The sequence below is a fragment of the Rana temporaria genome, chromosome 12 (assembly GCF_905171775.1).
Source record: "Rana temporaria chromosome 12, aRanTem1.1, whole genome shotgun sequence".
In the NCBI taxonomy this organism is placed as follows: domain Eukaryota; kingdom Metazoa; phylum Chordata; class Amphibia; order Anura; family Ranidae; genus Rana; species Rana temporaria.
The window spans coordinates 117,694,623-117,712,570 of NC_053500.1; the positions used below are offsets into that span (position 1 = coordinate 117,694,623).

Consider the following 17,948-nt stretch of genomic DNA (forward strand, 5'->3'; position numbering starts at 1 on the left):
GGTACCAGTCCATGCCCTGTTGATGACCGGGCCACACAGGCCAAACGGGAGGTAAGTGGCTACCACGGTCTGGATAGAGCTTACACAGACCGCGGTGTCTGCTCACCTCCCGCTATGTGGCCATGGCTGTGTCTCCCCTCCCAGCTTGACCACCTTGCCAACCATGCCATCCTATCAGCAGAGCATGGGGCGGGAGCAACTGGAGTTCTTCACAGAGAGTGGGAGTCTTTTCATATTTACAAATGGGTAATCACCCTCTTGTTAATATCTTCAAGATCTGCAGCTGGAGAAGAAAAAACAGGCTGAAACCTGCTGAATGTAGGACTGTGCAGGAGGGGAAGAGAGTGTAAGGGGGCATTGTGATTAGAGAGAAGGGTGGGGGGGGGGGGTTAGGCAGGGCATGAAAACGATAAGGTGTCTCAATGACAAACAGGCTTGAAAAAAATGGCTGCCAGACTCCTCACTAAAGAGGCCTTTTGATGTGCACGGTTACTGAAAAATGAAAGCATGTGGACAAAAGGGTAGGGTTTACCCAGTAGGTAAGGTCCGATATACGGGACTAGGTATTCTGCGATATAGCAGAAAGAAGGAGAGATTGGGGTGGGGGAGACGTTACTATTCTAAAACTCACAACATGTACTCTCGTTTTTAGATCTTTTTTGGTAGATCAGTTCTACTTGGAAAGGATTCGTTCATGCACGATAGAATTAATAACAATTTCAGACCATGCATGCACCTATAACTTTAAGGCCCCGTACACACGTCCGAGAAACTCGACGGGCAAAACACATCGTTTTGCTCGTCGAGTTCCTTGTGAAGCCGCCGAGGATCTCAGCGAGCCTACTTTTCCCATTGACTAACGAGGAAATAGAGAACATGTTCTCTTTTTGGCTCGTCGGTTTCCTCGACGAAAAGTGTACACACGACCGGTTTTCTCGGCAGAATACGTCTCCCATCGAGTTTCTGGCTGAATTCTGCCGAGAAACTCGGTCGTGTGTACGGGGCCTGACCCTCCTTCCAGTTTCTGCAGGTCACCTAGAACGAACCTGGTGGTTAAATGAGACACTGTGGGATGATAGTGGCATAGTGGAGGCATTAACCCTTAAAATAAAAACATATTTTGAAATGAACGTGCCTGGAGAAACCTCTAAACAAGCTGTCTGGGAAGCCCACAAATCAGGGATTAGGGGCAAACTGATAGCACAAGGGTCTAGGATTAAAAAAGAAAAAGAAATAACAGACCTGCTGGAAGGGATTAATGAATTAGAGATTAAACATAAAAGATATTTAGGCCCAGCAGACGGTCAGAAATTGGAGACTCTGCAAGGTAAATTGACACAATGCCTGGATCACAAAACTAGAAACAAGTTTAGATATTATGCACACCGGTTCTATGAACAAGGAAATAAATGCGGTCGGCTTTTAGCCAGACAGCTTAAAAAACAGCAGGACTCCAGACATGTTCATAATTTAACAATTCAAAATAAAAATATAGTAGAAACCCAAGCTATAGCGGCAGAATTTCATAGATTTTATGAAGCTCTATATACTATCCAACCCGAGCCATAGGCCACCACGGTGGAGCGGCGAGTGGCGGAGATCCAATATAGAAGAAAAGGAGTTGCCATCGCTGCCACCTGAGGTGACCGATGGAATAAATTGTGATAGAGGAGCTGAATGGAGTAATATCAAGCTTGGCTATGGGTAAAAGCCCAGGGCCAAATGACTTATACTAAAATAAATTTATTTCAAGTTTAGGGGCCCCACTATGTAGCTACTTCAATTCGATTAACGCTTCAAACCCCCTCCCTCCAAAAGCCCTGTTGGCATATATCACGGTGCTTCCTAAACCAGGAAAGGACCCTCAACATTGTGCCAATTATAGACCAATTTCCATGTTAAATTCTGATACTAAGCTCATAGCTAAAACTTTGGCCCTTCGTTTTCAGGACCATATAGTAAAGCTAATACATCCAGATCAGACGGGCTTTATGAAGGGTTGTGAGGCCAGAGATAACATTCGGGCCCTACATATCCTTCATTGGATGCAACACGGCCCTGATAACAGTAGTGACAGTATCAATGGATGCCGAAAAGGCTTTTGATAGGATGAATTGGGTATTTATGACAGAGGTATTAAGGAGGATGAATGTGGGCGATCGCATGGGATAGGTATCGGCGTTATATGCGGCCCCGAGAGCGAGAGTGAAAGTGAACGGTATATTGCCAAATTACTTTCAAATATACAATGGTACGAGACTAGGGTGTCCATTGTCTCCACTACTGTTCGCCATGATATTGGAACCCTTTCCTTGCAAAGTAAGAAGAAATATTAATATCCAGGGTCTGTTAATTGGACCAGTTGAACATAAGATCTTGGCGTATGCCGATGACCTATTATTCTATCTGTCCTCCCCACAGACTTCATTACCGGCGCTGATGGCAGAAGTATCTAAATTAGGGGTTTTGTCCAATTTCAAGATACATTTTGAGAAGTCTGTACTCTTAGCCTGTCACGTCCTTTTAGCTATGGCAAAGACCTTACAAAATTCTTATCCCTTGATATGGAATTAAAAATCTCTAATATACTCAGGAATGCATATTACGCCAGACCCAAAACTTTTGTATGACTTGAACTATGGGGCCTTAATGATGGGGGTAATGGGGGACTTTCAGAGATGGAAGGGTTAATTCCTAACCTGGTTTGGAAGAGTGAGTGTTATAAAGATGAGTATACTACCCAAAATAATTTATATTCTACATACAGTGCAAATCTCACTCCCACAGAGCTTTTTTAGAAATATACGGAAGGCCTTCATATGTTTTGTGTGGAATGATAAACGACCCAGATTGGCCCATGATATTTTACGTAGAGGGAAGTCAGAAGTAGGGATGAGCTGAACACCCCCCTGTTCGGTTCGCACCAGAACTTGCGAACACACCAAATGTTCATGTGAACTTTAGAACCCTATTAAAGTCTATGGGACTCGAACATTTGAAATCTAAAGTGCTAATTTTAAAGGCTAATATGCAAGTTATTGTCCTAAAAAGTGTTTGGGGACCTGGGTCCTGTCCCAGGTGACATGTATCAATGCAAAAAAAAAGTTTTAAAAACGTCTGTTTTTTCGGGAGCAGTGAATTTAATAATGCTAAAAGTGAAACAATAAAAGTGAAATATTCCTTTAAATTTCTTACCTGGGGGGGTGTAAAGTTGACATGTGAAATATCGCATGTTTTCCGTACTTAGAACTGTCCCTGCACAAAGTGTCATTTCTCAAAGGAAAAAAAGTATTTTAAAACTGGACTTGCGGCTATAATGAGTTGTCGGCTCTGGCAATTCAAAGAGAATTTATTCATAAAAAAATAAAAAAATAGCATGGGGGTCCCCCCAAATTCCATTACCAGGCCCTTCAGGTCTGGTATGGATATTAAGGGGAACCCCACCGTCAATTTAAAAAAAATTACATGGGGTTCCCCCCAAATATCCATTCCAGACCCTTCAGGTCTGGTGTGGATTTTAAGGGGAACTCCACCCCAAATTAAAAAAAAAACGGCGTGGAGTTCCCCCAAAAATCCACACCAGACCCCTTATCTGAGCACGTTAACCTGGTCGGCCGCAGAAAAGAGGGGGGACAGAGTGCGCCCCCCCCTCTCCTGAACCGTACCAGGCCACATGCCCTCAACATGGGGAGGATGTCCCCATATTGATGGGGACAAGGGCCTCATCCCCACAACCCTTGCCCGGTGGTTGTGGGGGTCTGCGGGCGGGGGGCTTATCAGAATCTGGAAGACCGCTTTAGCAAAGGGGACCCCCAGATTCTGCCCCCCCTATGTGAATTGGTAATGGGGTACATTGTACCCCTACCATTTCACAAAGGAAGTGTAAATAGTTGGAAAAAAACACACACACACACACACACACCGTAGAAAAAAGTCCTTTATTAATAAAAAAATAAATTAAAAAAATCCAGCGGTGGTAATCTACTCGGTCCCAGCTCCCTGGTCCAACATTGTTTGTATCCAGCGACGGGTGATATCCGGTCCAGCGATGAGAAGATCCATCCATCCAGAGCGCAGCCACGCCGACCTCCTCTCTCCGCTGGACACAGCCCAGCGAATGACGCGGCTGAAGCTGTGACATTTCTTATTTGGGGAGGCGGGGCCACCCGTCACGTGACCCCGCCCCCTCTGACGCAAGGGGGAAGGTGAGGTGGTGGGGCCTCCATGGAACAGAATCGTTTTTCAAGCATATCACACAGATGCTCAATTGGTTGTTGTGGTCCTCAAATCATTCTTGAGACATTTTTGCAGTGTGGCAGGGCCCATTATTCTGCTGAAAAAGGCCACTACCATTAGGGAATACTGTTTCCATGAAAAGATGTACTTGATCACCAACAATGGTAGTTAGGTGGTGCGTGTCAATGTAACATCCATATGAATCTCAAGACCAAGATTTCGCAGCAGAACATTGCCTAAAGCATTAAATAAATGTAACGATGCGCTACAATCGACCCTTAGTGAGTAGTACAGTGATGAAAATAAAAATATGTTAAAACTGCTCCGCAGAGTCAGTGTGCAAATGCCTGCAATAAATAGATGTGATCCAAGCGGCAATATATATATATAAAAATATATATATATATGTCTGCTCCGCAGAGTCAATGTGCAAATTAGTGCAATAAATAGGGAAAATGCGTGAATAAATCGATAAAATAAAATAGTCCAAGCAGCAATAGATAATCATGTTCCATAAATCTCCAAACCAACAAACAGAGAGATGAAAGTCTGTGTGTCTAATCACTCAGTGTAATCAAATCAATTCATCCAGCTACTTCGTTCCAGGGACTATGCTTTACCACTTTCTTGTTCAGAATCTTGATAATAGCTCATATGGAAGAAAACACAGACAGAGGTGCACTCATTGCGCAGTATATTAAGACCGTAATGCGTGGCCACACAGGTGTAATGCACTCACATATCCAGGAGAAAGAAGAGACAGCCTGTAACTCAGCTCAGTGGAGCGATCTCCTCACTCGGTTTCTGTCAACCTCAGAACACCGCTGATCGTATCACTCGGCTCCTCCCCCTACGCGTTACGTCACACGTCACGTGACTTATTCATGGGTCACTAAGGGTTGATAGTAGCTCATCGTTACATTTATTTAATTCACTTTTTGGTTATCAGCACACCACTTTATGACTGCAGCTGCTATCATTTATTCATCCTTTGTGTTTGTGATTGTTGTTTTTACTTGAATGTGCACCGTATTAGCGCTTTAGTACCATTTTTTATATTATTGCCCAAATCATTACACTGCCCCCCAGTCATCCACATGATGTAAAAGAAAACGCTATTCATCAGACCTGGCCACCTTCTGGCATTGCTCTATGGTCCAGTTCTGATGCTCACATGTCCATTGTAGTTGCTTTTGACTGTGGACACGGGTCAGCATGAGCACCCTAACCAGTCTGTGGCTGCACAGCCCCATAGGCAAGCAATGCCCATTTTTCTGGTTTCAACACATCAACTTTAGGGGCAACATATTTACTTGCTGCTTAACCTCCCTGGCGGTAAACCCGAGCGTGACTCGGGGTTGATTTTTTATGCTAGGATCGGTAACCCCGAGTCACGCTTGGGGTGGACGTGCAGAGTGTGCAGCGGCGCGGCTTACCTTTCGCTGGATCCACAGGCAAGTTACTTACCTTGTCCCTGGATCCAGCGATGCCACCCCGCTGTGTGAGCGAGCGGGACCTCCTCGCTCGATTCACAGTCTCCCCGTGTGCCGCCGATCTCTGTTCCCTGCGACGTTACGACGCACGGGAGCGGAGAACGGCGCCAGATTCAAAAAAGTAAACAAACACTTTACATACAGTATACTGTAATCTTATAGATTACAGTACTGTATGTAAAAAATACACACCCCCCTTGTCCCTAGTGGTCTGCCCAGTCCCCTACATGTACTTTTATAAAATAAAAAATGTCATTTCTGCCTAAAAACTGTAGATTGTCCAAAAGTGTCCCTTTATGTCAAAAATGGTTTTAGATCAGCTAGAAAACAGCAATAATAAATTATAATCACTTACAGAAATGTGCGATAGCGATTTGTGGGGAAATTCGTCATAAAAAAAAAAAAATAATGACAGCGACAATTCTGCAACTGAGCAAATTTCAGTGATTTTGAGTTGATTACATTATTGAATAATTTTTATTATAATTATATTATTATTTGTTATAATTATTTATAATTATTTATTATATTATAATTTATCATTTTGTTTTAAAAAAAATATCATACCCGGGATGCCTACAAGACTCTTGCTTGGTCAGATTTAAGTGAGTTATTTCTAAAAATTACAGGCCTACAGTATAAAACGCCAAATTTCCTTGCAAAATAATTGTACCGCTTTTGGTACGTAATTCCAGACAGAATCATACCGCCAGGGAGGTTAATATATCCCATCGACTTTCATATGCCATTATAATGAAATAATCAATATTTTTCACTTTAACCGTCAGTGGTTCTAAAGTTATGGCTGATTGATATACATCTAAAGGCAACTAGTGGAAACACTTGGATTTTTCTCGATAGTAGTCTCCTATAGTCCCCTCCACAGCAGCACTGACAGAGAGAGAGAAAGTCAACACTAGGATCCTGCTGCACTGCACATGTGCTGATAGGTAACATGCAGATAGGAGGAGAGAGCGATGAACTGTGCTGCTGCTTCTTCATCATCCTAATCATCTTTATCAGCTTCAAGGAGGTGGGTTCTTTACCATGCTGTTCTACTGCTCCTGCTGTGGAAGTCAGGGTTATCTGGCAGGGTTACATAAATCACAAGAACGACTGCAAATAATTACCAATCAGGAGCATGCAAAACATTTCCATATATGTTTTTCAAATGTGTAATTAACAGATTGCCTGGCGTTCAGCTGTAACGCATAAACATATATTACTGTCATGCCAGGCTAGTTAATTGCATTTACTCCCGTGACTGTCCTACCCTGCCTGCGTTGCCAGCTGCCAGAGTGGAAAAACTTGTTTTTCAAACCCATGTCAGGTTTATATATCATGATCTAATTCACTAATTACTAATCACTAACACAAGGTCATATGGTTAAAGAGGAACTATAACGTAATGTTCTCTAGAAACATGTGTAGCCAAGTGCTAGGCTAAAGCAATATGGAGAAGTAGACAGGGGGGGTTTATTTACTAAAGGCAAATCCACTTTGCACTACAAGTGCACTGCAAATGCACTTGGAAGTGTAGTCACTGTAGATCTGAGGGGGACATGCAAGGAAGAAAAAAAACAGCATTTTTGTTTTTGCATGATTGAATGATAAATCAGCAGAGCTTCCCCTCATTTCAGATCTTGCCCTCAGATCTAAAGCGACTGCACTTCCAAGTTCACTTGTAGTTCAAAGTGGATTTGCCTTTAGTAAATCAACCCCAGTGCCTTTTTTTCTTCTCTCCCTCTACTGAGATTCTAATGCTATGCTGCACAATTTTCCTCCAGCCAGCAGGGGGAGAGCTAAAGCCAAGCAAGCCCATAGACTTCTTTGCAGAGTGCTGAGAATTTCTAGGAGTTGTAAATTGGGACAGCAGCCATATTATAGGACCCATAAACTCTTTGGACCAGAGATCCCAATAGACACTGTGCAGTAGGAGGAGTGGAGAGAGGATTTTTTCTAAACTGTCTGAGAAAGTTGATGAGGAGAGAGGGAGAGCAGAGCATACGATTGTTCACCTGCCAGCAGGGGAGCATGGTTGGCAAGTGGTTAAAGGGACCCAACGAGAGCCGGCAGAATAGCATCTCAAATGACTGTCCCTCTCATAATAATTATTTTGCAGGTCCCCATTGTTCCCCTGCCACTTCCACTACCATCCTCCTTTTCTTTTGGACAGTGCATAACCTTTTGGTCTAGGTTTAGCATTGCCGTCATAAATGCGCTCTGGCAGTACTCGGTAGATTAAACTTTGCCACTGCTGCAATCGAAGTGGCCTTGTTAATATTTAGGTTGCTCTGGACACCAAATATCATCTTATGCCTAGTCTTTCCCCTTAATCACTTTCTATGCTAAATTGTGTTATTACCATTGTTGATACATTTTATGCTTGCCTAGTTACCAATCATATTGGGTGACATTTACCATCTTGGAGTATTAGTATTAGGGTTTGAGGTCAGGAGTGTAGGTGAATCAAAGCCCAAGACTGAAAACGTTTTCTACTACTGGTGCCTGTTTTATCATTTATATAGCACTACTTGGGATTGGATTTGAACAGGGGCAATTTCAAAGATAGTCAGTGCTCCTACTAATTTAGGGGGTGTATTTTGTTTTCATTATCTGTGTCCCTTTCTGATGATCATGTGCTGGTCGAAGCGGAGGGAATATTTCTTCAGTTTCGGGGTGCATGCCCATTCAGCTCCAGCTTGTATGTTCTTCTGCCTTGGTTCAAGTCCCGGCCAGCCGCCTGCCTGCTTATCTCCTTGCCTTCCCTGGCGAAGTGATCTTCCTCCGCTCCCCACCCAGTAGTAGCCGGGGACCGCGGGGATAAGGGACTTGAGAGGCTGTGAGGCGCGGCTGCGACAGTCAGAGAGTCGCTGCTTGCTGCCATTACTAGTAAAAAAAAAATATGTCACCGGAATTCATTTTAAAAATCTGGTCACCTTATACTATTGGGTACTTAGTATTATGTCCAGTGATTGCTTGTGATATTGTATGTTTGTACACTCAACCTGGTGTGTCAGAGGGGCTGAGGCAGGGTGCCAAGGGGCGGCAGTGGCATGGAGTCCCCCGACGTACAGTAACATACAGTTAAGGGCGGTAAGTTATGGGGGAATCCGCTCTCTCGTTAACAAGTGATTGTGGCGATGTCGCCGAAATCACTTGTAAAATGTGTGCTCTCGTCCGTCCTCCCCTCTCCCCCCACCCCACATATCTCTCTTTGCTGGCTCTGTCTTCAGGACTCCCCCCTCCCCCCGGCCACCGAGTCTGTCTCCTGTCCCTGCTGCCGATGTACACAGAGAGAGGGGAGAGCTGTGCTCTTCCCATCTCAGCTGTGACAGGAGTTCTGCTAGGACTCCTGTTTTGGAGCTGACAGGGTCAATAAAGAGAACATGTCAAGTGAAAAAAATTGATAAAAAATAAATAAATAATAAGAAATAATAATTAAATTAATAAAATAAAAATGTAAAGAATAAGAAAAAATAATAAGGAAAATAATAAGAAAATGATACAAAAATTTATAAAAGTAAGCGACAAGCTACAAAAAAAAAGTGATAAAAAAGTAAAAATAACCGTGCCACCCATTCTCCGTTGATTTGGGGGGGGGGGGGGGGTTCGGTTGGCGGGGAGGGGGTGCATTGCGGAACCTGGCCTTGGGGCGGCAGGGAGAGCAAATCCGGCCCTGCACGCAGGGTCTATCTGACAATAGTTGGCTTTGTTCAGGATCTAATGACATTATCTGCCCACAATGATCCTTGTGGAAAGGAGCTTTAGCCTGGGCAAGACTGCTCAATAGTGGTTTTCTTTTAATGGCAGGACAGTGATATTTTTTTCATCAAAATATTCATGGGACCTGTGAATTTAAAGGACCGATCCACTGATACAATGCAATACTTTCTAATAGTATAAAGGTTATTAGGTCGAGAGTGTAGGTGGATCTAAACCGAAGATGGAAAATGTAATCTGTTGAGAATAAGAGAATATGAACAAACCACATAATGTTTATTTAAAGCCCATCGGGCACTCGCAGGATTTACCAAGAATAATCTTTAATCCAAACCATTTTTAGTGAGTTCCACCTTTAATAATAGAGTATATAGCAATGTCGAACATCATACCTTTAATGTTATTACCATTATGAATACAACTTATTATTGTTCATGTTGTTTATATTACTGTCATTTCTTACATCACTTTGTGTTTGTGTTTTTTAGCGGTAGGAATTTACTGTTTGTTTTGGTGGTGCACCCTATTTCAGTGCCTTTAAGCTTATACTTGGGATGGTAATTATTTCCTGCTCATACAGTAACCCCGATGAAGAAAACCCAATAAAAACTATTATTGTTTGCATAGATTAAAATCTTTATCACACTGACCACTCCCTCATTTGCTGAAAAAGATTAGTCATTTTAAAGCCGCCTTGTTGCCAATGCAAGCGGAACTCCAGGAATCATTTTTATTTCCAACTTACATTGGCAAGAAGTAATTTTCCATATCTTATATCTTGACGGCTGCTGGGCATGATGTAGACATTTTATACTTACCTGTTCTGGGTAGCAAGGATTGTCAGTCCCTGGTTGGGAGCCATGGCTCCTCCATCCAAACCCTACATTACTGCAAGACACAGTAGTTTTGTATGGGTTAGCCGGAGGAGCCACAATGCTCAGTGGTGGACATACTATCCAACACACCTAGAAGCATCAGATAGCAGCAATTTCTGCTTCCCAGGTGTGTTGGATTGCCAGTCCCTGGTTGGGTGCCATGGCTCTTTCAACCAAACCCTACGTTACTGCAAGACACAGTAGTGTTGTGCAGGTTGGCAGGAGGAGCCACAATGCTCGGTGGCAGAGTCAGATAGGAGCCATTGTTGCTTGCCAGGTGTGTTGGATTGCCAGTCCCTGGTTGGGTTCCATGGCTCTTTCAACCAAACCGTACGTTACTGCAAGACACAGTAGTGTTGTGCAGGTTGGCAGGATGAGCCACAATGCTCGGTGGCAGAGTCAGATAGGAGCCATTGTTGCTTGCCAGATGTGTTGGATTGCCAGTCCCTGGTTGGGTGCCATGGTTCTTTCAACCAAACCCTACGTTACTGCAAGACACAGTAGTGTTGTATGGGTTGGCAGGAAGAGCCACAATGCTTGGTGGCAGAGTCAGACAGAGTCAGATAGCAGCCATTGCTGCTTCCCAGGTGTGTTGGATTGTCAGTCCCTGGTTGGGTGCTGTGGCTCCTCCAACCAAACCCTACATTACTGCAAGACACAGTAGTGTTGTACGGGTTGGCAGGAAGAGCCACAATGCTTGGTGGCAGAGTCAGATAGCAGCCATTGCTGCTTCCCAGGTGTGTTGGATTGTCAGTCCCTAGTTGGGTGCCATGGCTCCTCCAACCAAACCCTACATTACTGCAAGACACAGTAGTGTTGTATGAGTTAGCAGGAGGAGCCACAATGCTTGGTGGTGGACATACTATGCAACACACCTGGAAGTGTCAGATAGCAGCAGCTTCCACAACACTGCAAGAAAGTGAATATATAGTATACTTCACCACCCATTGGGACAGGTACCGTAAATATAAAGGTTCTTCTTTCACATGAAGCTTCAACCTTTTTTGTTCTCCTTGGGCCAATAGGGAAGCTTTACTGAAACCATTTCTTTCAGCATGCAGGGCTGCTGATAGAAATTCAGCGGGGCCAATACAGCCTACCTGACAGGGCCCCCTAGGCAAAAGTGACTGAGAACATTTATCAGTCCCTTTCTCTGCAGCCTCAGCTGCTCAGATGAAGGAATAGAAAGTACTCCTGGCTTCCTGCTCATTCAAAACTGAAGCATAGCAATTATAGTTTACTATGTTTTAGTGGTGAATAGACACAGGAATGATTGGTACCGATTGCTCACTGTGTTCAATTGGGTAAGGAAGGGGCCAGTAAATGACATATTTGCCGCCCCCTTCGCCTGCTCTCTATCCTGAAACATCCCCCTGTGTGCCTGCAGCAGCTGCCAGAGGGAAAGAAGAGGAGGGAAGCTAGCAGCACTGTGAAGGAAAGTGGCAAACATGGAGGGGCCCGGACAGGAGATGGAAGGGGCGTATATGCTAGAACCAGTCCCTCTACAGTGCAGCCAGAGGGAGAAGGAGAAGCTGGCAGTGCTGCAGGGGGAGGCAGAAGAGGATGGGTGTCTGCAATAAGACAGTACAGCCAGCTGTCCTGCTCAGAAGGTGCCTGGAACCCCTTTTTCAACTGATGGGGATCGGGCCCAGTACAGGAGGGTTGGCTGTACTGTCTTTTCAGTAGCCCTGGTGATATGAAGCATTTCTACCAATAGCTAAGAAAATAAAAATATGGAAAATAAAGTCACGCTTCACACAGAGCAACTGTATTTTTATTGTACAACCTCTCAGGAATCTAAATATTTGCACTTTCAAAGTAGCTTGATATACATTCTTTGCATGAAATTCATCGAGAAAAAGATGATAACCAAATCACGAACGAGAGCAGAGCAAAGGAAAAGGGTTAAAACTCAACCAACGACATAAAGACAAGGTTGCTAGGATGCGTAAATTGCCTTTGTCCCCAAAGGTAACTGATATATAGTCCAAAGAACGCGGATCTTATCCCCATGGAACGTTGCGGTCGCTTATGACTCAAAAAACCACCAGGAAGCTGCAAATACAAAAAAGAAGGGCTGTCATTGCTTAGGATTCTGAGAAATGTAAATTAATTCAGATCAAACAGCTAAAATACAGGCTATGGGGCAGATCCACGTACCTGCGCGTAATCTTCCACCGGGCGCAGCGTATCTAAGATACACTACGCCGCCGTAACTTTTTTTTTCGAATCCTCAAAGAATTTGCGCCGTAAGTTACGGCGGTGTAGTGTATCTTTGGCGGCGTAATCTTTGTGATGGGGGCGTGTTTTATGTAAATACGTTGTGACCCGACGTAAACAACGTTCTTTTTTTAACTGCGCATGCGCCGTCTCTGGGGGTATCCCAGTGCGCATGCTCGAAATTTAACCAGAACAAACCAATGCTTACGACGGTGACGTCATTCTATGCAAATTCCTATTCGTGAACGACTTAAGCAAACGATGTAAAAAATTCAAAATGCGAGGCGGGAACGACGGCCATACTTAACATTGAGTACGCCTCATAATAGCAGGTTTAACTATACGCCGGAAAAAGCCGAACGCAAACGACGTAAAACAATGCGCCGGTCGGACGTACGTAGGTGGATCGCCGTAAGTAGCTAATTTGCATACTCGACGCGGAATTTGACGGAAACGCCACCTAGCGGCCACCGAAAAATTGCACCTAAGATCCGACGGCGTACTATGACGTACGCCTGTCGCATCCATAGGTAGGTACAAAACAAAGATACGACGCGCAAAATTTGAAATTACGCGGCGTATCAATAGATACGCCGGTGTAATTGTTCTGTGGATCTGGCCCTATATGTATAGATTAGTAAAATTGTATCCAACTCAGTGATTCTGTGGGTCAGCTCTGTGGGCATCATGTCTGATTTACCTGAGAGCCATTTTCCCTAGAATCGCTTTGGCAAAGGTTGGTCATCTGTTTTTTTCTCAACCCTTCCCAATTGCTCAGGCTTGCAGAATATAGTTAATTTGTACACACATACTGGAGCCAATTAACCTACCAGCATGTCTTCGGAATGTGGTTGGAAATTCATAGAAACACAAGGAGAACATGCAAATTGTATCCTGGCCAAGATTCAAGGGCCCCAGTGCTGCAAGGCATAAATGCTAACCACTGTGCTGCCCGTATAAGGCATATGGTAACCTCACTTTTCTCTACTGCATTTAAAGCAGAGCTCCACCCCCTCCACTTTTTTGGGGGGGGGAGCAGGCACTTGGTTTTGTCAGGTACCCGCTCAAATTTTCACCTCAGATTGCACCCCCCCCCCGCCCCAAGTCTTCTGGGACACATCACAGGTCCCAAAAGATTACAGGACCATTCACAAGGCGCAGCGTGGCTCACGCATTCACGCATGTACAGTAGGAAACCAGCTGTGAAGCCACAAGACTTCACTTCCTGTTTCCCGTACTTGCTATGCCGGTGTTTTGTCGAGATGTGTCCCCCCGCCGGATAATGCCCGCCCTGGACTGCGCAGGCGCAGCGCTCCAGCTCCAAAAATTACCGAACATGAAGAGCTGCGCATGAGCTGTAGACTGCATCTGCGCAATGAACAGGGAATTGTGACAGTCGTTGCCGCACGCTCCCGAAGTTCGCTCCACTCTGTAAGGGGGGCGGGTGTATTTCAATTATATAGTCTGCAAGGGGGGCGTGTGTATGAAAAGAAGAGCGAGTTTTGCACTGTTGATGGGGGAGTTTGTGCCATCTTCCCCTTACACAATATAATTGTAATACACCCGCCCCCTTGCAGAGTGGAGCGAGCTTCGGGAGCGTGCGTCAGCATGTGGCACAATATGGTACGCATAGCGCATGCGCCATGTATAGGTTATTCACAGCTTGTTGAGGTTTGGTTATTTTCGAAGGTCCGTTGTGAGCGTTACTGCGCAAGCGCACGCAATAGTTACGCGTGCGCAGGACAGAGTGGGCAAAATCCGCCGGGGGACAATTCTCAGCAGGACACCTGCACCTGAAGCTGATTGAAGAATCAGCTCAGGTAAGGACATCGCGGGCACCCTGGACAGGTAATTGTCCTTATATCAAAAGTCAGCAGCTACAGTATTTGTAGCTGCTAACTTACTTTTTTGGGGGGAGCCTGGAGCTCCTCTTTAAAGGGGTTGTAAGGCTTTGTTTTGTTAAATAACAAATATATTATATTTACCTCCACTGTGCAGTTTGTATTGCACAGAGTGGCCCTGATCCTCGTCTTCTGGGGTCCCTTGGTGGCTGTCTTGGCGTCTCCCCGCAATAGCTAACCTCCTTTGTGGGAAGCGTTCTCCCAAGGGGGTTAGCTTGCAGGGGCGCTCCCGTGATACAGCTATATAGCCGCCGACTATCACTCGGCTCCGCCCCCTGGTGCGCCGCGTCATTGGATGTGATTGACAGCAGCGCGAGCCAATGGTTGTGCTGCTATCAACCTAGCCAATCAACGGCCAGACTCTGTTTAGAAGAGAACGTCAGGGGATGCGCACAGCAGGTGAACGGGCTCAGGTAAGTAAAACGGGGGGCTGGGGGGGGGGGGCCGTCATTGCCAGGTGTTTTTTCACCTTAATGCATAGGATGCATTAAGGTGAAAAAACACGAACCTTTACAACCCCTTTAAGCAATCTAGCTTGGTTGACTCCCTTCCCCCAAACAATGATCAGGTCTGCTACCATCACTGCACTCATGTCACTCTGACATTTCATCCTTATTCAGACATTATCACCCAGGCCCTGAAAAGGGAGGAGTCCAGTTCCGCCAAAATGCGTTGGCTGTATCTGACATTTCTGTTAAAATAAATAGTTAAAAAAAACCTTCAAGTGAGAAGATCATTTTTTACTAGGCGCTCCTAACCAAAAAAAATGAGAGATACATATTTAATGCATTATTGCAAATACCCATCTGTATAGACCTCTGCGGATGTTCACCTGGGAATAGCATGGTCTTGATCTCCTCTGGGCCCTCCAGACAATCGATGGATGCTCTCTGAAAGGCCTTGCTTTGTACACACTGAAGATGACTAACAGAAAGAGAAAGTGAAAATTGACAATAAACAACTGTGTGGTGTATGAAACTCTGATAACTGATCAATAAGCTATGTGTTTTTCCTATAGGTCTTGATTGAAGAATGTAAATATTATAGTAAGTGCTAATTAATATATATTGTAATAAATATATATATACATACAGGGGCGGACTGACAACTCAGGGGCCCCCCGGGCAATAGGAGATTTTGGGGCCCCCGGGCAATAGGAGATCATGGGGCCCCCAGGAAATAGATTATGGGGCCACACAGTATACACACACACACACACACACACACACAGTATACACACACAATATACACATACAGTATACACACATAGGACCAGATTCAGAAAGACTTACGCTGTCGTATCTAATGATACGCCGCGTAAGTCCACGGATGCGCCATCGTATCTATGCGCTGTATTCACAGTACAAGATACGCCAGAATTTTGGCTTCCTACGACCGACGTAAGTCTCCAATGCCGTCGTATCTTGGGTGCATATTTACGCTGGCCGCTAGGGGCGTTTCTATTGATTTACGCGTCGAATATGTAAATGAGCAAGATACGCCGATTCACGAACGTACTTGCGCCTGTCGCAGTAAGCTACGCCGTTTACGTAAGGCGTTTTTCAGGCGTAAAGATAAACCACCAAATAGTTGGTCTAAGTCATGTTAGGTATGGACGTCGGAACTGCTGTCGGATTTTACGTCGTTTGCGTAAGTCGTACGTGAATGGGGCTGGGCGTAGGTTACGTTCACGTCGTTGCCATTGAGCCGTCGTATCTTAGGGCGTAAATTTGACGTGATTCTGAGCATGCGCGCGCATGCGCCGTTCGTTCGGGAAGTCATTTACATGGGGTCACGGCTAATTTTAATACAACACGCCCACTACCTTCCTAATTTGAATTAGGCGGGCTTACGCATCGGCATTGGGATTGGCGATGAATCGGGGGACACTATCTTTTTATTTTTTTAATAGAGAAATTGTCAAAAACTGTCTCTGTGTTTTTATTACTCTTTAAGACAGAAGTGTCCAGTCCCATGGATTGGGGGGGGCCCACAGCGTTTTTTTTTTTTTTTTTACTATTTTTACCGGCAAATGTTTTTTTTTTTATTCAAATGTCAGCAAGGAAGCCCATTGACAGTTGATAACTAATCGGTTGTTAAGGACTCCGCGGCTGGCTTCTTGGTGCACCCTAATTGGGAAAAGCTTTGCCCAATCAGGGCGCAGAAAGAGAAGCCCGGAGCATGGAAAGTAGTGGAATAGGCAGAGGGCGGGCATGACCAGCGTGCTTGGGACACAGGGGGTTAACCAGGCTGTGAGGAGAAGGGGGTAGGCGGTGCTGGAGAGCAGTTTCCCGGGCTCTGGGAGTTTATTTAAGGGAGGGGCGGAGCTACGGGGCTCAGCAGCGTGTAGGGAGACAGCAGAAGGAGGCAGATTTTTGCTCTGCGCCTTCAAAGTATCGGCTATGGCACAGGTGGATCTCCTATTAGCTAGGCTTAGGGCCAGGGCGGCGGAGCAAGGTCCGGAGTGGCTGGAGAGTCAGATAGGGGGGCTCATCGAGGACCATGCGGGGGGGTCGCAGGAAACGCCGTCGCGCGCACGGCAATCGCGGCCGCCGGTGCGTTACTCGCCCGAGATGTCGGGGCGACTGAGGAGAGCAGCCAGGAGCCCAGTGGATGACCCGTCGCCCCCGCCGGCCAAGCGGTCGCAGCTTGCGGCCGGGGGGGAGTCCGGACGGTACCCTCGCACGCGGAGGAGCTCGGGAGGCGGGGCCTACGGCCGGGATGGCGCCCGGTCCTCACCGGGAAGAGGGAGACAGGCGCAGAGGCCAGCAACACCCAGCGCTAGTGTGGGTTCCAGTGGAGAGGCCCGGCGAGGGAATAGTGGGGCCAGGAACAGCGGGCCGTCCAGCCACACGGCAGCTGCATCAGGGGGTCGGGGGCAGCAAGCCCAGGACTGTGTGGAGGATCAGCAGGTGGCTAGGCCGCAGAACACGGGGGGGAAGGGGGGCCAAGCCAAGAAGAAGACTGCAGAAGTGCGATCCAGGCGTCCCCTGGGGTCTGCGGCTCCCAGATCTGCTTCGCCTGGGGGGCCACAAGTGCCGTGCGGTGCAGCAGAAGACCGATCGGAGGGCGAGGTGTCCGACGACGAGGAGGAGGACGTGAGACTACCATCGGTGGATGTAGCGGCGGCGGCTGGTGGTGCGGTTCCCAGGCAGCCAGGTAGGACTACCTCCTTACCTACTCTTGATTTTAATAATGCTTTGTGTACCTTATTGGGGATGGGGGGGGTTAACCCGGGGGCTGCTGGTGCGGTTGCACAGGGGCCGGTGGCGCCTGGGGCTGCGGGGGCGGTTCCCGCCGCTCCGGGGGTCCCGGGCCAGTTGCAGGACCTGCTGGGGGGTCTGCGGGACCTGTTACAGCGTTTTGCTGTGGGTCCTGCGGTGCCGCCGCAGGTTGCACCATGGGTGGGGGGGGCTGGGGAAAATGGGGGGGCAGCGGCTGCTCCTGCGGCGGTGGTGGTCGCCCCCCTCGTCAGCGCGGCAGCGGCTGTTCCGGCAGGC

At 46.4% G+C, this 17,948-nt stretch overlaps 1 protein-coding gene across 1 annotated transcript in view; it reads right to left on the bottom strand.

Moving 5' to 3' along the window:
* Positions 1-12,073: 12,073 nt before the first annotated feature.
* Positions 12,074-17,948, bottom strand: part of NECAB3 (N-terminal EF-hand calcium binding protein 3) — a 111,018-nt gene continuing 105,143 nt past the window's right edge. Inside the window, exons 12-13 of the mRNA XM_040330344.1 lie at positions 15,281-15,372; positions 12,074-12,382 (exon numbers count right to left, since the gene is read on the bottom strand). Coding sequence (XP_040186278.1) covers positions 12,357-12,382; positions 15,281-15,372 — 118 coding nt within the window. The 3' untranslated portion in view covers positions 12,074-12,356. The remainder of the gene's footprint in view (positions 12,383-15,280; positions 15,373-17,948) is intronic.